The 22,274-nt window shown below is 39.3% G+C and overlaps 1 protein-coding gene across 8 annotated transcripts; it reads right to left on the bottom strand.

Moving 5' to 3' along the window:
• Window positions 1–1,787: 1,787 nt before the first annotated feature.
• Window positions 1,788–22,258, bottom strand: LOC104016280 (scaffold attachment factor B1-like). 8 transcript variants are annotated; one of them, XM_087769111.1, is made up of 22 exons: window positions 21,808–22,258; window positions 20,137–20,224; window positions 18,865–18,929; window positions 18,573–18,779; window positions 17,171–17,233; window positions 16,562–16,589; window positions 15,162–15,660; window positions 14,678–14,727; window positions 11,504–11,604; window positions 9,624–9,773; window positions 9,452–9,528; window positions 8,388–8,527; window positions 7,948–8,039; window positions 7,437–7,543; window positions 5,939–6,232; window positions 5,512–5,649; window positions 4,973–5,015; window positions 4,286–4,399; window positions 3,464–3,585; window positions 2,594–2,706; window positions 2,417–2,468; window positions 1,788–2,152 (listed from the first exon to the last, which is right to left on the bottom strand). In XM_087769111.1, the coding sequence occupies exons 1-22, from the start codon at window positions 21,994–21,996 to the stop codon at window positions 2,023–2,025; spliced, it is 2,862 nt and encodes a 953-aa protein (XP_087625237.1). In that variant the 5' UTR covers window positions 21,997–22,258; the 3' UTR covers window positions 1,788–2,022. The 8 variants fall into 8 exon arrangements, with proteins under 8 accessions (XP_087625237.1, XP_087625238.1, XP_087625239.1 ...); XM_087769112.1 differs by having other exon boundaries at window positions 4,286–4,396; XM_087769114.1 differs by having other exon boundaries at window positions 2,124–2,260.
• Between the last annotated feature and the right edge of the window lie 16 nt (window positions 22,259–22,274).

Below are 22,274 nucleotides of genomic sequence, written 5' to 3'. Positions count from 1 at the left end.
TTTTAAAAACACATGAATGATTTTGGTAACATTCATTAGAACTACCTTGAGGACTCCAGCCTGCAGAAGTTCAATGAATGAGGATTTCTTAACATCAGGGAACTCACATTTGCTGTTTGGGAAAAAAAAAAAAAAGCCCTATGCAAACCCCATTTCTGTTCTATGCAAACCTGAGTTAATCAGTATATTTATGTTTACTGTGTGCTTTACATATTACAGCAGTTGATTACAGCAGTAATTAACTGCAGAGATGCAACCTGCTTACACCAGTAGTGGACATTCTGAGATTCTGCTAAAGTTGGGTCACATTGTCTCTATCCTGAGTTTATTTGGAATTGTGGAATAGAAGGCAGCTGTTTAGCTTTGTCTCCCCCTATGGTGTGTGGATTTTTTTTTTTTTTTTGATAGCCCATAGAAATCTTTGCACAAGGCAAAACCAAAACCAAACCAAACCAAAGCAAAAAACCCACAGCCCTACAATTTGTCGGATCTTTTCCATGCACTGAATTTAATACAGGCTGGACAGATACCATAGCCACCGACCGAGTGTCAAGGTTTCAGTGATCGGCTGCTGCCAGGTCAGAAACAAGCCTGTGCCAAGCGGCCACCTACCGGAATTAGAGGGAAATGCAGTTCAGTTAAAAACCTGGTGGAATAAAAGCCTTAATCTTAAAGTAAATATGATTTTCAGATGCAGTAAACATACAGTAATATGACATAATAAGAGGCTCCAGTTTGATTGATTGATTGTTTTTTTTTTCCGACCACAGTGGTCAGAAAGGTTCTTTTATTAGAATAACTGTCTCCCCAGATGATAAAATACTATCCCTTTGGTGTCAGTCTCTACATAGAAGTTGATGCAATGGTCTGCATCATAGGCATGACTTTTTCCACTTCTCCAAACTCCTTAAATAGTAGACCAGAAGATGGCAATGTTCCTCATGCTTATAAATGACTGTGTGGTACTGTAAATAGAGCCTGCCCTGGCTGGAGGGGAAATCTCATAACCCCTTTTGGGATGCTACGTATCTGCTGAGAACAAGGAAAGATGCTCCTTAAAGCTAAAAATGGACAGGCCAGTTGTGCTGGAGCTTCACGTTTCCATGCAATTCCTACAGAGAAGGTCCAGGTACAATAATAGGGACAGCCATAGGTTATATCTAGTGGGAGTGATTCACTTGTCCTCAGTGCTTAATGGTCGATGATCTGAATTGGGAAAGACAAAGGAGAGCAGGTCTGGGGGTATCACCACTCTTTGATTTTCTTTCTCTGTATCAGAGGTGAACATCTAAAGGATTAAAAGCAAAGGGACTACCCTAATCTATCAGAAGCTAAACAAAAATTATTCTGACTCGCGCTTGAAAGTCATTACTTTCACAAGTACCTGTGCATTTTCTCTTATAGAAGCTGTGCTGGTAACTCAGTATGTAGCCTTTTTCAGAGAGTGAAGAGTATTATGTTGCACAGTACCTATCAATATGAGACAAGATGAAAAAAATTCTTCACCAGTTGTCCTACAGGATCCTAAGTCAATTTTGCAGTAGCAGGGTGTTCGAACTTTGACAACTGCAGTCTACTAACCTCCTCTCATGCTGGCACTTACGCTAGTTAATTTTGACACGTCTGAAGTAACACAATATTTCAGTGTATTTTTGGGAGCTGTGTGCTACTGAAAGTGCAAAGGGACACTTGTAAGGCATTTTGATACTTCATCTTTGAAAGAAAATTACATGGTTCAACACACAGCTGAGTAAAGTAGTTTTCCAGGGACTGCCGAAACAAAGCTGTTAACTGTAAACTGGCTTTTATTTATGGAAAATGGAATGCTTCATTAACAAACATTTTAAATGGGATATGAACAACACATTACAAAACAAATGAGTTCACACTGGATTGAGTGACATAATATGGCAGCAGCTTAAAAAAAATTACACTTACAGTAGACCATAAGTTACAATTAATGGTAACCCTGGGTAAAAGATTCATTTCAGTTGCCACCTTGCATCAGAAATTAAAACACATTCAGTAGCGACGGTTGAAACGAGGATCATTAGGTCTGTTTGCCCTCTCCTGGCCAGCAAATCCTTCTCCTTGCATTCCTCCTCCATGCATCATCTGACTTTGGTTGCCACCTTGCATGAAACCGCCACGCCTAGAAAGTGATTCAGACATTCCAATTTTCTCTTGCGACTCTAGTAGTCAGGTTGATATAATGGGTGTTAAAACTTTTGTGTGATTTTTCACTCTTCAGTAAGATGTACTACATAAAAAACATGGGAATATTTTATTATTCCTTGACATTTAAATAACAAATCAGGTAACTGATGCTCCCATAAAATGTTTCTTTGGCCAATTTAAATAGAAGAGATGCCCCTTAAAAGGGAAACAAACACATTGCTCTTTTTAAAGTTCTTACCCTGACATGCCTCCACGATGCATCACATGGCCAGGTCTGCCTCTACCTCCACCTAAAAAAGTTCAAATGCTTCCTTTATATCCACAGTAATAGTTTTACTTCATCTCCAAGGATCACAATGCCTTTATTTTCTGCTTTACGTAGCACAACCAATGAGCTGTTGTGCAAGAAGCATACCTTGCCATCTCTCATGATCCCGTCCTATCATTCCTCCATCCACACTGCTCTGCCATGAACGATCTTGATGTCCTTCAAACTTTCGACCGTGATCTCCCCAGTCACGTCCATCCCTGCAAAAGTATGAAATTCATACCTTCTCACACTAGCCAGAGCACACAAAATAAATTCAAGTAAAACAAACTAAGTCACAAACTTACTCAAATGCTTTACCAAGGTACATGCAAATCTTGTATTTATATTGCTATCTGTTAAGTCAAATATCAGTAATAAACCTTCTGTTCAATCCAACTAACATGACAGGTAAGAAAGTAAGATTTTCTTAATCTGTTTTATGCTACATTTATGTCCCAGTTTACTCTGAACATCCTAGCTTGTTGTTTTGACCAATCAATTTATTTTTGGGTGTTTTCTGTAGGCTGGCTTACTCATAGGACTTACTAAAAAACCAAAAACATAACACACAACCTCAACCCCCCCCCCCCCCCCCAATCTGTAAGCATTTTATTCACTTGTTTTCCTTTGAAAGGGTTGACAGGATGGTGCTTCCAACAACTACAAACTGGGAAAGAACCACTATGCTGAAAATATCAAGCTTTCATAGTAATGTTAGGTAAAATAAATTGAAAACATGAAGACTTTCAGATGTGAAGTTATTTTAAAAAAAAAAAAATCATGCCAAGATACATGCTTTGATGCACTAGGCAAGCTGAAAGAGCTACTCGTTTGCAGTCCATCCAACAGAGAACAGACTCAGGGGCGAAAGTTAGAAAAAAAGAAACATACTTCCAAAAACTGCATCCCACTTTCACATATGGAAATATTCCTTAGATGCAACAAGAAAAAGTATTTTCAGTTAAGCATACTAACCGTGATTGTGGGGGTATCCCTCTACTTTCACTCATTCTTCTGTCAGATCCATAGCTACCCCAACTTTCCCGAGAGTCTCGTGAATGACGGTCTGGTCCTCCATGGCGGTCATCTGGATAATGCTAAAAGGCAAAGAACACTTGCAGGACTATCCAAAACAGACCCTTTAAATGCTTGAAGTTGCTCAGCTGTAATTACTCAATCTCAGAATCATTTAGGACGGAAGGGACCTCCTGAGATCATCTAGTCCAACCCCCCTAGCTCAAGCAGGGTCAGCCAGGGCAGGCTGTCCAGAACAGTCTCCCATCAGGTTTTGAATATCTTCACACCTGGAGACTTCACAACTTCCCCATGCAACCTGTTCCAGTGTTTGACCAGCTTCACAGTATTTGTTTTTTTTTTTTTTTTTTTTTTTAAAAAAAGGTTATTTGTTTTGTCTTCAGATGGAATTTCATGTGTTTCAGTTTGTGCTCACTGACTCTTATCCTGGCAGTGGGCACTACTGAGTAGAGCCTGGCTCCATCTTCTCCATACCCTCCCTCCTGTGAGGTATTAATGCACATTGATAAGATAATCCCCTGCACTTTCTCAGGCTAAACGGTCCCAGCTCTCTCAGCCTCTCCTCATACAAAAGATGCTCCAGGCTCTTAATCATCTTTGTGGCCCTCAGCTGCACTTACTCCAGTAAGCTCTTATCTTTCTTGTACTGGGGAGCCCAGCACTGGACACAGTACACCAGATGGGTGCTGAGTAAAAAGGAAGGATCACCTCCCCTGACCTTCTGGCAACACTCTTCCTAATGCAGCCCAGGATGCTACTGACCTTCTTTGCCAGGAGGGTGCAATGCTGAGTCATGGTCAGCTTGTTGTCCACCAGGACTCCAAGGTCCTCCTCTGCAAAACTGCTTTTCATCTGGTTGGTCCCAAGCACGTACTGCTGGACAGGGTTATTCTTCCCCAGGAGCAGGACTTTGCATTTCCCATTGTTGAACTAAATGATATTCTCCTCTGCCCAATTCTCCAGACTATCCAGGTCCCTCTGAGTCTCACAGCTTAGCCATTAGTAAAGGGCATTTGAGGATTCTGTGACTCCACAAAATTAAACTCTCACTGCTTGAATGTGCCCTGAAGGACTTTCCCCCAGCCCTCAAAAACATGCAAACATCTCTACTAGTTTTGCTGTTATTTCCATGCAACCTCATAGAGTGCATTTTATGCGTACTTTGTACTTTGGCCTTTTCTACACAATCTTTTGGAATACTCTACCTTTTTCACACAATTCACTTGTTTTGTTTGATTTGTATCAGAATAACTATGTCTAACTTTTATAATAAACAAGTCTTTGAACTAAACTTCATCTTATTAAAGAAAACAAGACAATCTGGTTATTGATACATATTTTGGGAGATATAATTTAATTCTTAACTACTGAAACTTAATCTGACACACACTATAGAAAAACAGGTTATAAGAAGTCAAGATGTTTCTGTAGCTTTATAAAGCAACTCACTTGTCCATCCCGATCTCCCATCATTGTCCTTGATCCATCTCTCCTACAAACAGACAATTAAAATCAGACTATGGTAGTAAAACATACAGAAGTCTATAAAAATCCATCTACGTAACAACACAGATGAAAAATCCTGCTTCCATATAGTGCCAACATTATCTACAAAAGGCACAAACAGCTGGAACATACGGGAACCGTGAAACATTCTGGATTCCTGGAAAATCCAGTTAGTCCCAAGACATAAACCAGCTTCTCGTTAAGATGCTAGGTGCCTACAATATTATTTAGAAATTTTTCAGAATCCTACAAATGTGTGAAACAGCACTGCAAACAGAACACTCTGAATGAGCCTGCCAGGAGGCTTAACTCATGGCACAGTACAGATCTCTTCATGGTTATATAAGAAAAAGTCCACAGCCACTAAGCCACACTTAAAAAATAAAATGCAAACCAAACACATAGTAAAGGCAGCAAAATGTGACATTAAATTCATTTTTGTCTTTTGATTTCAGGCAATACAGTGGAGGTAAGGCACCGACCTATCTATTGAATGGTCTTGATAACGGCCACGATCCCTGTGATCGAAGTCATGGAAGCGATCTTGGCGACTGAAATCTGAATGGTACCTATCATTCATTGCCATTCGTTTTGCCTCTGGCCAGTATGGATCATCTCTCCTGAAGGAAAGAACATACTCATTTTCATCAAGATAGTGACTTTTCATATTGTTCCCTCCTTCCAAACTGTGCAAACCAGAAGAAGGGTAATTAAGTTCAAAAGAGAGTCAAAACTCTTCAGAGCAGATAGTTTGACTGGGGCTATTAAACATGATCATCTCAATGCAATCAACAACTGCTCATTAATGGAAGCTGAGAGCATACGGATAGCTTTTTATAGCACAGGCTGATGAGACAGAACCTGGCAGCAACGTTTGTCACTTGCATCATTTGTATCTGCTGGCTTTACCTGCCATCTATGTCATATGGTCTTCTCATTGCAGACCGACGTTCTTGTTCATAGCGCAGTTGCTCATGCTGGCGTCGCAGCTCTTCTCTTTCTCGCTGAATGCGATCTTGTTCTCTTCTCCTTTCGTGCTCTATGTGCATTCGTTCTCTTTCCAGTCTTTCTCTTTCCATCCGTTCTCGTTCAAGACGCTGCCTTTCAATTTCCAGTCTCTCACGAGCAATCTCAAGCCTCTCTCTTTCTTCTCGTTCCCGGATAGTCTGCAGGTGCTGCTGTCTCTCCCGACGCTCACGTGTGCTATTTTAACAGAAACAAGACGTTACAGATCTAATACTTCAACAAACAGAGAAAGTTAAAAAGGAAAAAAAAAAAAAAAAAGGAAAAAAAAGAAGTATTAAAAATTAAAACCACAGTGACCGCAGACTTACTTGCATCAGCTCCTTGAAATTATACCGGGGAGGGGGGGCGGTGGTATGAGGGCACAGAGGGAAGACGCTCAGTGTACACATCAATTACTTGTACTTAGAGACTGATCGTATTACTCCCACAAACCCCACTTGTGGGGGCAAATAATCCTATATGGTCAGGAGAATTTGAATCCAAATGCCCCACGCTCATTCCTTTTACTCAAACAAAATACCCAAATCTGAAGAAGCCAGAACGGTATGCTGGATAATGACGACTCCACTAAGGCTCAGAAATCTACATATGAGAGAGAAACATTTTCCTCTCCAGTAAGAATGATGAAAGCATTTTACCCCTGTCCAATTCAACTTAATTTAGGTAAGTAATAAAGTTTTGTAATGTGTGGAAAATGTTTTAACATGGAATTCAGGTCACAGTTTTAGCAAGGAGTTTGAAGGATGGCCATTACCACCTTTATCCTGAATTAAACATCATGAAAACAGAAATAAAACTCCATCAAAAATAATTTAATACCTGAATTAGGTTCTTAACTAAAAGATACAATGTGGGAACTTTGAAGGGTTGCTGGAAAATCTCCCAATTTCTCTACAGACACAAGGTATTTAAATACAAAAATATTCATCTTGTTTCATTTGAAAACTATGGAGACTTTGAAGGCTACGAGAAGAAAGACAAGGTCTTATTCTGAGAAAGACAACTTTTCTCCTGCTCCTTCCCTGTATGTTTGAGTGTGGCAAGTTTAGAATTATCATTTCACCTCTACTATAATGCATGCTCAGCTAAGGAGAGCAGCACACTTAAATGAATCTAAACCACAAAATCTACAAAATGGAAAAAGAACAAAAAACACACTGCAATTTTTTTTTCTCCAAACACAATTTCAAGCTTAGTATTAACAGAGTCAATAATTGGAGCTTTCCCAATTCAATAGATGCGTGACTCACAAACATATAACAAATTACAAGTAAAAAACAAATCAAAGCCCTCTTTATCTCTTAGTCATTTTAATCAAAAGAAAATTATATTCATTCTAGAAAAATCCAAAAATTTCAAACAATTTCACTGTTGCTCTTACCGGCGCTGCTCTGCCTCCCTCATTTTTCGCTGTGCTTTAATTTTGTCAAATGGCACAATGCCTTGTCTCTCTCTGCTCTCTGATTTGCGATCCTGGCTCTTAATGCTCTGTATTTAATATTGAAGTAGAGAAACTTAATGGAATACATTTATAAAAGGACAACTATCAGAAACAATACTCTAAGCTCTCTTTCCATTCATACGTATCATGTCTCAAAGCTTGGTCCCTGCATTTTTCAAAAAAGCTGTTCTTTTTTTAACATTACAGACACACCATACATTAACACAGTAATACTTACCTTCCCACATTTGTTTGGCAGGATTTCATTGCTGAATATAGTATCAGCCGTATGAAAGGTATTTTACTAATTAAGATCTAAATCCACATTATAGAAACTCTAATTGGACAAATCAGTAAGACAAGTGTGGGTTACATGTAGCTTGGCAGGATTCAGTATTTGTTTCTAAGGAAAACTGACACATAATGTTTCCCATTCAGAAACATTACTTACTCTGTCTTTTGATGCAGTTGATGTTTTCACACTAATAACAGGTTCTCCTTTGGATTTATCCATTACTACTGTCCTCTCTGTTCCTTTACTTCCTAAATAAACCAGACGTTGAAGGGAAAGAGATGGAAAAAACAATCAAACTACATAACCTACATCGCTCATTGCTATGCCAGAAGTTATATTCTCTAAAATGTGAAAACAGGCATTTAACCCTCTCTTCAAAAATAATTTTTTCACTACACCTATTCCAAGTGCTTCTGTTAAGGATGACACGTCAAACACCCACCCACCTCTCCCCCCGCCCCGCCTCTTTATACCTTCTGAATTTCCAACTAAATAATTCTAGAATATTGGCAGTTCTTTGGAAAAAACTACCTACAATTAATTATTCATACTTCATCATATCTTTTACTCTATGAAAAAAAGAATAGCCAAATTACCTGACTTAATAGTTTTAGGTTGATCTGATGAACCAGACTTCAGTTCATCTTTATCTTTTTTTTCCTTTTCATCTTTGTCTTCTGTCCTTTTAGGATCATCTTTTTGGTCAGATTTCTCATCCCTTTTAACACTGCCAGGTCTATAGATAGATATTGATATAGATTAGACTAATACAGAGTAAGAGAAAAGAAAATTAAAGGAGAATACTAGCAACACAGTAACAAAATAGAATTCTGATATGATAAGACAGTCATAATTAGATTTCCAAAGATTTCCTTGTACAGCTTCCTACACCATAAAATAAAACAATCAGACCATGCTGTGCAGTTGTCATAAAAACTTGGCTGTGATTCAGATATCTCAGCTGGAGGCAAAAGGAAAAATTCACACCACCATGTGCTTAATGCCCACAAAGTTTCTTATATAACATGACAATTATGAAGTGCCAATGTGAACCATTTTTGTCAGGCAACCAGGTGAAATAAGGGCAAAAACTTCTCAGCAAATAGCGTTTAATAGGAGTTATGCCTCAAGAAGATAATTAAAGCAAAGGACTTAAGCGTCTTATTCACTTTCTTAGTATCTTTTTCAGCTACTTTCAGTAATGCTAGAGAAAAAAAAACATAGTGCTGAAGAGGAACATGTTCTGGAAACAGGATCTTGGACAACTGATCTTTAACTGTGACCCCAACCACCTGAGAAAGCCCTATTCCAATGAGAGAAAAATTTAACAAAGAAACAGTGACATACTGATCAAATGGCCTGTCCTATAGATTTATGACATAAAAGCACCACAATATTTACTAAAACCCAAATATAGCTAAATTAAAAAGTATACTTGAAAATGCAACTTTCCAATGCCTACCTTAAAGCACATAACAGAAACGTTAGGCACTGAACATCAACAGAAGTTTATCTTGTAGTAAAAGTTGAAAAAGTGCACTATTGCTCTTTTTGAATGTTTGCCACAGAAATTCTTACTGTAACTTTGTTTTTCCTGACAAATCAACATAGACTGACAAAGAGCACAACACCTTTGGACAGAGAACTTTTAGAACAGTACCTGTCACTAGCTGTTTCTTTCTTTGCTTCATTCTCTTTTTTTTCACTTGGCTTCTTCCCAGCAGGTTCATTTTTTGCCTGAAATTTATTTTGCACATCATCAGCTGAGAATGTGGTCTCAATCATTTGTACAATCTGATGGTAATGGGATATCTTTGAGGACCAGTACTCACTTTTTCTACAGAAATTATTTTCCCATGTAACTCTGTTCTGTGGAGGTGAGCAATACACTTTGTTGCTTCCTCAGCTGTAGACATCGTAACAAAGCCGTAACAGCGAGCACCAGGACTGCGCGCATTGGTGACCACTTTTGCACCTACCACCTTTCCAAAATAAAGAGGTATTACACTCACTGTAATAAGTGCCCACCATTTAACAACAAGAAGTACAAGCTCCATTTCTACTCTGTTTTATTCCTGACCATCATCATTCAGGAAACTTCTATTTTTAAAAGATTAACAAATACAAAAGGAGCATTGCTTGGAGCCAGTCATGTTTCTGTTGCCAATGCAATGCTGCAAAAGCTGAATCAATAGATGGGAGCCAAAGACTGAATTCTGTTCTGTAGAAAGCCCATTAAAAAAAAAAAAAAAGGCTAACTTTACATCAACAACATCTTTTTGCTTAAGTAGAAAGGAGTAAAAACCCAATAAAAATTTGTAAGCCAATTTCCACCCACATGCTAATGCTAGCTCAACCACTAAGTCCTATCTCCCCTCGAAAAAATGTTTTCATGTCACTGCTAAGAGGTAGACGCACAATGTTATCTACAGTCTTGTTTAGGAAACAGGAAGTTTTCCCAAAAAACATAACTTGAAAAAGCCCACATAAAACACCTGTCTTCATAAATGGTGCTTAGTTATGCTCATATATTCAATACAGCTCACTTTGTATTACAGAAATCAATCATATTTCACAGAGGTGTCATATTTTAAAGTACAGCTGAATAAAGAACATACTTTTGAGCATTTGATTTATTGCAGATGCACATCTACTTCTAGGAAGCTCTGCCTCTGCTAATACTCAAAAAAAAAAAGACCAACCCAGTAATTTTATTTAAACGACTAAATGTTACCATGTCATCTAAGTAGAGGCAAATACTACGTTGGCGGTCACGTAGTTTTTAATTACATTTAAAATTTTGTGGTACATCTCTATGATCAATGTTTCCAGGTTACCATATTGATTTCTGAACAAAAAAATGGAAGGAAAGTATTGCATTTTTACTGTTACGAGGAGCTTTACAAAAGTTTTACCAGTCTCATGACTTTCAGACAAACTCAAAGTTGTGCTACGCTTAATCCATTTTCGTACCTGTTGTAAAGTCACATTTAAGTTCTAGGCTATCTTCATTAGTTAAACATTCACTAGCAGATTGCTAGCACATACTTTTACCACAATCTGCTGACAGTCATTTTTAAATAGGCTTCAAAGGTTTGACAAAAAACCTTACTAATGTCTCTGACATCAGTCTTCTATTAAACTAGCTCTTTCAATTTCCCAACTGACAGGGAGATTTAACTTGCCATTTTTTCTGTCATTAATAACAACTGCAGAAACCCTCCTCCCCTAAAACAAATCAAGCACCCCCCCCCCCAACTACTCAAAGAAGTGCTTTTTAAAGCAATTGCCAACTCTAGACAAAAATAAAACTTCAGGTACCAAGGCAATTCTTAAGCTATCCCCTAATAATTATGTTGCAACATTTACTACATGTTTTACTTAGTCCTAAGGAAGTCTTTAATAAACAATGTTGAATTTCCAATGGGTGAAGATACTGTACTACAGCACAGGAGACAGAAGTGTGTATCTAAACAGTCATTGACTGTTTCAAATAAAGGACCATAAATGGAATTTTATATGTTTGGAAATGAGCGACAGAATAAAAAAGCAGTCATTCAGCATGTACTTTGGCAATTTTTTCCTTGATATCCCACAATATTTTTGATAATTTGATTCCTTTCACTGGTATTTTCAGTGACAAGAGCTTAAGAAGTCTTATTAAGACAGTTTGAAGTAAACAAAACCAAACCAAACAAAAAAAATCCCTTACCTTCCCATATTTGCTAAACAGATTCTTCAAATCTGTAGCTCTGGTAGTGGAAGCCAGTCCACTCACCCAAAAGTTTCTACCAGAACCGCTAGCAGTGCGACCTAATTAGGAAAACAAACAAAACCAAAGCACACCCAAAATCCAAATTATTTCAATAACTACTTTTGAATTCAAAAGGAGCAGTTCCACAAATCTTTTATTTTTTAAATCATAGAGCAAATGAAATGCAATGCGTAACATTCTTCCCCCATGATTCACATTCCTGAAGGCAAGTAGTATTACAAGTCCAAAAACTTTAAGATGGAACTACAAGATTTGATACATGCAACAGCAGCACAATATGTCATTCTTCAAGAAAGAAACCTAGGGACTAGGGCATCTCTGAGCTAACAGTGGCTCTTCAAAATGTGCCTGGATAGATTCCAGTAACTCTGCACTTACAGGAAAAGACAGAAGACCTGCTAGAGTTGTGGGAACTGTCTTTATACCCATGTATGCTCATGTCTTGCCCTCCTTATCTCCTCGACTCCAAAGGAATGATGGTGGGATGCAGATTAACCATACCTCTCAAGAAAAGACATTCACCATAAAGAAAGCAAGAAAATTTCTCCTATTTCTGCCCACACAGATTGCACAGCTGGGGTATGAAGCCTGTGACTTCAGTTACAGGAGTCAGAAAAGACCTAGCTTTCTTTAACTATGCAAGAACTACAGAACACTAGTCCAATTTGGCATCTGAACTAGAAAAATAATTTTATAAATGCTTACGTATTTGTAAAGTCTGAAAACTCAACACCTAGTGATTAAAGAGTTCGAGCAAGTTTTAGTGTTTACATTTCAGCATGAAGCACTTATGCAGGGATACCATTTCCAGTTGTCTTTGAAATGTCTTTACTGTCGTTTTATCAGTCTTGGTAGTGTTCAGCTCCAAGGCTTCAGTGAATGGAGTGAAGCAGGTTTCAGTCCAGCTACTTGCTTCCAAACCATCTGCCTTTTTTTTTTTGTGATATATGGAATTTCTCAGAACTGCTTTCATCGAGAGGAGACATTTCTTCCAGAACCTTTCTAAAATGCTATTCTATTCGGGTGTCCTTCCATCTCGTACTTCCTGATAATTTTTGTCATTGTCTCAAACACGAGCTTAGCACTGGGAACATTGTTGTTAATATTTATACAAGTTCCCTAGGGAAGCATGCAATCATTTGTGCCAATCTCTTTTAAAAAAAAAAAAAAAAAAAAAAAAGAGGTCTTTTGTATAAAGGAGACTAAGTCTACACCTGTCATCATCTAGTCTCAAGAACTGCACGGACAAAGGTGTGTCGTGTGCAAACACATGGGAGATACATTGTCCTGGTGTTTCAAAAAGCTGAGCTGCAGGCTTTGATGCTTTTACTCCACACGCTTCCTCTAGAATTTTTCAATGGTCACCTGCAGTTACACTGGCACCAACATCCTGGAGAAAGAGAAAAATGAGCACTTTCTTCTTTCTTCTATTTTACCGATGATTTTTTAGATTATTTAAACTATGTTAATGTCCTTTTTGAATAAGCTTCAATCAGTCTTAACATCTCCAGTTTTTGCCCTCCTGTAAGACTTAAAGAGGTGCTCCTGCAATGGTACTGCACTTCCAAGACAAAGAAAGACTGGGACTATAAAATCTTCTCTAACTTAGAAACTATAACAATACAGGTATTTGGAGCCAACCCTCAACACTGGAGCCATCCTTCAGATATGCATAAATCGACTGCCAAGTCCACCACGCTTACGAGCTCATAAATCTATTTTTCTAGACTCTTATTAATATAGCTCTCATAATGAATGCATGGAGCACGGAAAACTCCTCATCCTAAATACAATTCTTTCATGTAGGTGTAGAAATAGCAACGTGTGAGTCAGAACTGACTTGTATATAGTTCTGTACCTTTCTTCTGGCTCAACTGCTTTGCTCTGCATCCAGAGTTACACAATCAAGTAGCTCCCTCTCCCCAGTGCTGTTTACTAAGCCAGAAAATGATGTAAACAAACATTATGGACAACAGCACATCCTTTGGACGAAGGTATGCAGGGGCAAGGTTGTTATCAGACACCCAAGTTCCTGAAGACTGTTTTGAATGCAAACTTCAAGAAGAGTATTCCCAGTCCACAAATAAATACACTCAAGTCCTTGGGTAAAGGAGAACATGCACAAAACACTCCTTTAAATATTCTGAAATAAGAGAACACAAGATTACAAACTGTAAGCAAGAGGTAAACAGACCCTAATGGAGCTGACTGTGAGGTCCAGTAGCTTGCACAGACAGGTATAACCCTGGATCTTGGAAAAAGCAGCTGACCATGAGTTCAGTCTGTGTTGTAAAACCCAATTAAAACCAAAGAAATGTTTCCTGTCCAGTCAGTAGACAGATCTCATAATGAGTTTCTTGCCTATTATAGGAATTGCTGGAACTTCCACACTTACAGTGCTGAACTACCTGCCTGCAGTACGTAAGAAGAACGTTAACAGTCAGCTCTAAATTTTCTGCCCTGGTCAGGTAGGAGAGAATAGGGAGGTGGGGTGAGCTGCAAAGACTCAGCAGCCTGATGTATTAAAAAGAAGAAGTATGATGAAAAAAAGGAGCAGGCACCTGACACTGTTAATCAAGAAATTTTCATCTTGCTTATGATGCATATTTGCACCATAAATAGGATCTGCATGGACAAAGATTTAATAATGACAATCTAATTTGAAGACCACTTTAAACTGTAAGTTTCTGTGGCATTTAAATGCGTGAATACTAGACTCCAAATTATTTCAGCAAAACAGAAGATGGTATGAAGAATCACGAGCATACAGTAAAGCAAACACAATTGCGAAAGGCTCTTGACTCACTAACAGCTGTTGGTAAGCACCTTCAGTGCCATGAAGGACATATTTGCCACATATTAACGTCCACCTTTGAAGATCAAGATACAAACAAAAGAGTGCAACACAGATATCCTTAGAAAATGCATAAAAGGAAAATAGTTTTTTTAGCACAAATAGATTTTAAAAAATCCAGAAAGAACATAAAGAAATAATTTATGATATTTAACAACTGCACAGATTCCAATGCTTTTCTGCTGAAATACCCCCTCCTATACAAAAACAGTTCCTCCAAGCAATCATTAAAGTTCTGTTTTTGAAAAGAAACATACCTTTCTCATCCTTTGAGATTATCTTTGTATCTCTGTCCTCCTCAACAGGGCTAAAGACAAAACACCACATTACTCAAGTCAGAAAGAAAACTGACTAACTATAAATTATGAAAAATGCTAAAATTAAATACCTACCAGAAAATATGTTGCAAATGAAAACACACCTTTGTATACTTGATTTAAGAAATCTGACAAGAAATAATGAAGTCAGATTCTTAAACAGACTTATATTAGGAAGATGTTTACAAATAAGAGTAATTTAAGAAAACAACCTGTGAAGGTTGAGGAAGGAAAGAAATCAAACCCTCTGTGTTTAAAAAAAAAAAAGAAAATATCTGCGCATGGAGAAATAAAACAGACTCTTTAGGAATAGGCTACAATTTCATCAGTCTCGGTGGCCAATTGAAGGAAACAGCTTATTCGCATCACTTAACGACCAATGAAAAAAAGATAGCATCTGGTCTATAACGGAGAAAAAACAAACCTCTTTTTCTGATCACCGCCCTCACTGGTTGAGGACTCTTTAGTAGCAGGGGATTCCTCAGAATTAGCTTTGTCTTCTGTTTTCTTGACATCTTCTTTGCTATCTTTGGCTTCAGGACCTGCGCCTTTTTCCGCTGTTTCCCCACTAGAGGCTTCCAGGCCTTGGGAGCGTTTGCTACTCTGATCGCTTAGGGTCTCTACTACTAAAGATTCAGAGTCCGGTTTCTCTTCCTCTATTGTCTGTTCACTTGTCTCCCCTTTTGCTACAACTAAACGCTTTGCTTCCTTCCTTGCCATAGCTTGTGCCGATTTGCTGTCCAAATCTAAAGCATCTTCCTCCAACTGAGCGGCAGCAAGAGCGTCCTCTTCCTCTGCTAGCCTCTTGCCTGGCACCACGTTACTTGCTTCCTGTGCATGTGGCCGCTCCACTTCGGAAGTTTCTTCGTTAAGTAGTTCAGATTTACAAGTTTCCCCCAAAATGTCGAGTATTTTCTCATTTTCTACGGATTTAACAGGAATAGAATGGCACAAGATTTAATCACCAGGGAAATACAGCAATCACAAATGTGGAACTGGCATGGCTGCCACACTAACACCAAGAGAACTTCTAAGCTACACAGAGATTGGAAAACCCTAGTGTACACAGTGTTAAAAGCACTACGCTAACTGCTGTCTGACAAACTAGCAAATCAGCCCTAAAATATTAACAGGGAAGAAAAATGCCCCCACAGATTTAACAAAAACCTTCTGGCTGATCCTTGATATTCTTCATGAAATCGTTCAGCTGTTTCTTCTCTAGTTAGCTTCCAGAGTCCAAGATGCTTAACTGAACGTATCAAGGCACTGAGGGTTCAATTTTTAAATTTCTGTGAAATTCTTTTAGCAGACAGTCCAACATGAGAACTGGGCATCTTCTGATGGTGCATGAGTGTGTTTGCAGTCCAGAAAGTGACAAGTATCTGTATGAAATTTCCATGAAGAAACTCTCTTCTTTCTTCTGTATCCAGTAACTAATCTTTACATTTTAATGCCCTACAATATCTTTTTACTGCTTTCACTGCTCTCTACTTAGTAACAGAGTTAAGGTGTGTGCGATATCACAAGATCTGTTTACAAGTAGAATCTTTAGCTTTTAAACTGTGATTAACTTCTCTAAATCCATTTATGTAGTTTAACAGGTTTTTAAACCATTTCATTTCACTGGAAATATTTCAAAGATGACAAGCATCACTTCACAGATCTGGGGATATGATTGGGTTTCCAATCTCTATGACCCTGCATGATCTGGATTGTCCATCATAAAAATAATGCAAATTATGTTTGTTTGCTTGTTTTTTTTATAGTTAATGGTTTAAAAAGTATTAGTTGAAAAGACAGGAATATGTTTTTCTTTAACAGTACCTGGCTCCAAGTGTAGCTTCTCCATTTTCTGTTTGGGAAAATAAAAACAGAATGAGGATTTTATAAAATGTATTTTGTAACACGGAGTAATAGCAACTCCCTGCCCAATCCCAAGATTGACAACTACACAAATTTAGCACTACACAAATTTTAGCACTGCTACTACATTTAGCACTTTTTTCACCATCCACTGGAATTGAGTATTTTATACAGGTAATTTTTCTGGCATATGAAAGCCAAATCAAAGTATCAGCCACAATTGCATTCTCATACCTAACTTGGAATGTTAAAGAGACCAATAAAGTATCTGTGTACCATATCAATTGCAGAGTGAAAAAGAACCCCAGCTACAACTGATATAATCAGCAGGAGAAAGAAGAAATCAACAGTACAAGACCACATTTTTATTTGCCACAAAAGTGGAGGAAGTCTTGATAGCTGACTGAAAAGCAGTCATTCTCATTTGACAGGCTGTATTCTGAGCAAGATCATGTATGTCTTGGATTCTGTTACAATTTCATATTATGGTCACGTTTTCTTTTTTGTAGCATGAGCACAAAGTGAATACCAATAATAACAATCTGAAATACAGCTACATTTTCAATTTACCTTCATTTCAATTAAATCAGAAGAAGAGGCATCTAAATTGTTTTCAATTTCATCGTAATCTTCCTAAAAGAGTAAAAAAGGAATTATAGCATTTCTTACAAAGTGTAACGTTAGCTTACAGAGAAATACTACTGTATTCAATTTTCCCTAGCAATAATATGAGAAATATTTTCCAGTATTTGACAGATCTCAATTGCTACTTCAGATCGTGACCCACGAATGAGGAGCAACATATAAATATTCTCGATGATTAAGTATCTTTCTCCAGTTACCTTTCATTTTAATTTCAACATGACATTGTCTACTGCAAGGTTACTCTTATTTAGAGAGGAAATTTATTTCACATTTCTGGGGTTACTGTACATAACATGTTTTTCCATTTTCCCACTTTTTTACTTCTTTAGTTTCTAACTGAAAAAAAGAAGTTAAAAATGAAGTTGACTTGGGTTTCTACTTTTCTGAAAACAAAACATGTCCCCAAAATCCTCCTTCCTTAAGAGCTGATGGTAAGACTCAACCAAAGCTCATCAGTTATATGATTCACGACAGCTCTAATTTACAGAACACCAGAAAATTGCCTTTCAGGTTAACTGGATGTTGTCGCAATGACTCTGTTTTCAGAAGGTAAATGATAAAAAGTTGAGACAGACACCACAGGCCTAAAATAAAAAACAAAAAACAAAAAACAAACCATAAGGAGGCAAGGAAGGATAATACGTTCAGTTTTGGGAGTGAACAGCCTAAAATAAAAAAAACCCACAAGGATCCAAGGAAGGATAATATTTGGGGAGTGAACGTAACATACAGATTACCCTGTTCATTCAGTAGCAGGAGACTGTGCTGTCTGCGAAAGACATTGCAAGGTTGTTCTCAAAACTAAGTGAAAAGCCTGGCAACGTCAGAACAGGGCAATATGCAATACATCAAGATTTTCTTGTTTTATTAATCTCTATGACAAAACTATGCAACATAAATTCTTTAAACCAGAGCATTATTTCTGCAGAAAAGATTTCCAAATTATCTGTGAATTGAAAACGTATTTCTCTCCCCTCCCCCCCATATAAATATCTAAACGGCTGAGTCTATACGTATATACACTTCAACACATATAAATGGGAAGAGAGAACACCGAAACTAATACATTACTTTCAATTCCAGGCTTCTTTCAGAGCATGCAAAGATGTTACTGCAAGATAAGGCCATGAGCCGTCTACTGTAAACATTTCAAGCCTCTGATAGGTCCAAGAACATTTACCACTTAAAGATATGAGAGCTGTTAACATGAAATAGAATCCATATCACATTTATGTCCTATATTCTATTACACTGAAATAACTCACTGATGTGCCCATATACTTATTAAATACCTTCTGAAAATTTACAAAGACCTTTACTCATTTACCTCATTTTCTGTTAGTTGATCTGGAAGTTCTTTCATTTCTGCTTCAACATTGTCTTTATTATCAGACAGAGAATCGAGAATGTTATCAGGACTATAGTCTTCTCCACAGTCTACAGCACTGCTGTTATCTATTTCAGCTTCATCTAACACACTAATATCCATCATGTCAATATCTTGCAAGGTATCCAGACCTGCTTCGATATCCTCCTACAGAAAGAAAAAGGGTAGATGTGTATTTATTGCAGGTTACATGATGCATATTCTTAGCAACAGCAATCATGATTTCACTTACCTGCCCATCTCTGGAGTTTTCTTCTAGTCCATTGTCTTCGACACCTTCTTCTTCTGGTTTTCTTCCTAAAAATAGTATCACTGAAGTGAGATATAGCACTAAGTTTCATAACACATCTACTCTTTGCTGAATTATCTATTAAACACTGAGTTTGTTTCAACAAATAATCATTAAGACCCTGATTCAGAAGTCCAGGTTTGTCTGGATATAACTGAGAATCACTTGCCACTCGATATAAGCAAACGGCAGGAAGATGAACTAAAAGTAGCACAGCTATGTTTTTCAACAGCTACACTCCTCTCATTCCACAATACTTCAATACCTAAAAATACAACACTGCCTAGGAAGGTATTCCATTTAAAAGAAACACCCTGTCATTCTTACAAAAAACCTTCCTCTTACCATTTAAATAATTCAACTGATTTAGAATTAGTCTTCACTTTTAAGATCTTGGACACACAGATCACATTTAGGCACATCTGTCACCAGCAAACTTGTATCATTATTCAGAAACAACTGCTCTTCCTCTATTTTTACCCCGTTATCTTAAAGGAAGCAGCTTAAAAGTAAGTTTCAGAAAGTATCTTTCAAGAACTGGCTGTGAGCAATTCAAATAAACCACATGTAACACGGCCCACACAATATTTAATGTTTTTGAAGCAAAATATATTTAAATCACGAATAAGCTATTTCAGAACAATTTATTTTCAAAACAACAAACAGTTATAAAATGAAACATGACACTAACAAAAGTTATACACATTTGTTATTTGTGCAACCATGGTTCTAATTATTCCCATGGTAATTTCTCGCATCGAAAAATGTATCCCAGTGATGATGGAGGTTCAAGGGCTTCTATGAAAAAAGGAAAATGTATATAGTTACGGCAAGAAAATTAGTACCCATGGTGCTGTGGAGCCACCTTAGTATACATTGGCAGAGCTTTCCACAGGAGCTTATGCTGCAGCTGCTTCTGCTTGCTCTGTACCTGACGCAATTCTACACTCACAGTCACAAGTACAGAAAAACCTGCAACTTACGGTCTCGTCTACAGGTTTCAAGACTTGCTAACGAAAGTACGGTTAGGTGTCATATTACCGTTTAAACTTGCTATCGCTCACTAACGCGACAGAGTTTTACCATTTTCCATAAGAGAAAAAGCACTTTTTTTTTTTTTTTATAAATTAAACTAATGAAACAGAAGAAATCATCATCGTATGCCAAGTTCTAGCCACATGGAAACAAAGGAACTGTATTTGTCTAGACTCATACCTTTGCTAGTTCTTTTTGGCATTCTCTTGTTGGTCAGTTCTGAGGCCACAGGAATTTCATCAGGATCTCCTCCTTCATCCTCAATGGCCTATCGGAGACAGCAGCATGACATCTATTGTATTGTTTGCTGGTGTGCATTTGTACTGGATTTGGATGGGACAGAGTTAAATTTCTTCACAGTGGCTTGTATGGGACTATGTTTTGGATTTGTGCTGAGAACAGTGTTGATAAGACAGGGATTTTTTAGTTATTGCTGAGCAGTGCTTACACAGCGTCAAGGCCTTTTCTGCTTCTCATACCACCCCTCCAGTGAGTGCGCTGGGAGTGTACAAGTTGGGAGGGGACAGAGCCAGGACAGCTGACCCCAACTGACCAAAGGGATATTTCATACCATATGATGTTGTGCTCAGCAATAAAACTGGTGGGGGTGGAAGCTGGTAGTGCTGCCATTACTTGGGGGCTGGCTCAGCATCAGTCAGTTGACAGCGAGCAATTGTTTTCTTTCACATCACTTGCTTTTCTTGGGTGTTTTTTTTCTTTTTCCTCCTCTCTGCTGTTTTTTTTTTCCCTTCCATTTTTAAAAATTATTAATCTGTCTTTATCTCAATCCATGGGTTTTCTCTCACTTTTACCCTTCCAATTCTCCCCCCCAACCTGCTGGGGGAAGGGGGGCAAGTGAGCAGCCATGTAGTGCTTAGCTGCCTACCAGGGTTAAACCACGACAACGTTTTTAAGGATTTGTCAGATGGAAACATTAGCGTCTCACCCTAGTTCAGGTTATACAGCCAGGCAGCCATATCACTCATTAGAAACACTGAATAGTAAGGTGTTGTAACACAACCCCACAGCCAAATCAAGCTATGACTGAGGAGCAAAGTTTCCCTCATCTGTAAAGAAGGTTCCCTACTCAGCAGATAAGCACTTCAGCTGTATAAAACTGAGAGTGACCGCTACAGGAACTCAAGTGCATCCAACAGTATTTTTTTCTCAACATGCACGCCTATTAGAACTCATAAAATGGTCAGGACTGACTACGCTGTTCTGGCCTCATGGAAGTCTGTGTAAATGTATTCCGGAGAGGTGGAGTGAGGTGAAACGTGTGCAGAGAAAGCAAGAGAAGAGATACGGGAAAGAGGAGCGTGTGTATATGCTGGGGGAACGGGAGAGGAAATCGGGGAAGGACGCACGTACGTCAGGGACAAGGAACAAGAGGAAGACCGGGGCCATCGCGGAGTGAAATCAGAGTAGCACTCCAAAGGAACGTCTGAGGTGCGGGCGGCGGCGCCGGGTACCCACACGCTGGAGTGCGAGCGGGCGGCGCCGGTCTCAGCTGGGGGGTTCGGGGCGGTGGCAAGAAGCAGCGCAGCGGCGGGCCTGCCGGCGGTCCCCGCAAGGGCAACGGCACTACAGCGGTCCGAGGAAAGGGGTACGCTGGTGCTAAAGGACAGCCCGCGGCCCCCCGGGACCAGCGCTGGGAAGCAGCGGAGGGACACGGCGGCGCAGCGCCACAGTCCAACTCACGCTCCCCCCAGGGCCTCCCTCAGCACGGCGGCTCGGACTCGGGGCTAGACCCCAAGCGCGCATGCGCCAAGCGCCATCGGGCCGGGGACAAAGGACCCGGATGACGCTTTTCCCTCCCCCGCCCCCTCTCCCGCCGGGTTTGCGCCTCACCTTCCTCAGCCGCTCCATGAGAACGCTCTTGTTGCCGCCGCTGTCTAGGTTACGGCGTTTGAGCTCAGCCCGCAGGTCGATGACTCGCAGCTCACTCAGCCGCCGGGTTTCGGGTTCTGAGCCGAGAGCCGCGGCCCCACCAAGGGATGTGAAGTCCCCCAGCCCGGCCGCTGACTGACTCTCCGCCATCAAGGCCCCTTCGATATTACGCCTCAAGCCCGAACACACGGGAGAATATAGCACAATCAAGCAGCTAACCTTACGATCACAGCACAAAATGGTGGGGAGGCCAAGACGCGCCGAGGGGAGGGGGGAAAAAGCCCGCTACGCGCAGGCTCGGAGAGAAAGGCAACGCCGAGTAGGGAGGAGGAGGGAGGCGGGGCCTGGAAGAAACCTTGAATGACAACCCTTGCACAGGCGCAGACAGCGTCGCCCGCGTCTAAGGACGGCTCGCGAGGTCTCGTTCA

This window comes from Nipponia nippon, unplaced genomic scaffold (assembly GCF_047370975.1).
Source record: "Nipponia nippon isolate SJK-2023a ecotype South Korea unplaced genomic scaffold, ASM4737097v1 scaffold_31, whole genome shotgun sequence".
NCBI lineage: Eukaryota > Metazoa > Chordata > Aves > Pelecaniformes > Threskiornithidae > Nipponia > Nipponia nippon.
Note: the sequence above shows the minus strand (reverse complement) of the source record. Positions and strands in the feature narration are given on the sequence as shown.

Bases quoted from the DNA above. Each gene is read 5' to 3' on its own strand.
- LOC104016280 (XM_087769111.1), bottom strand. From the start codon at position 21,996: ATGGCGGAGAGTCAGTCAGCGGCCGGGCTGGGGGACTTCACATCCCTT. The intron at 17,234-18,572 runs GTAAATGAGTAA...TTACTCTTTTAG, and splicing joins ATCAACTAACAGAAAATGAG to GAAGATTACGATGAAATTGA. The intron at 2,707-3,463 runs GTTAGTATGCTT...ATACTTTTGCAG, and splicing joins GGGATACCCCCACAATCACG to GGATGGACGTGACTGGGGAG.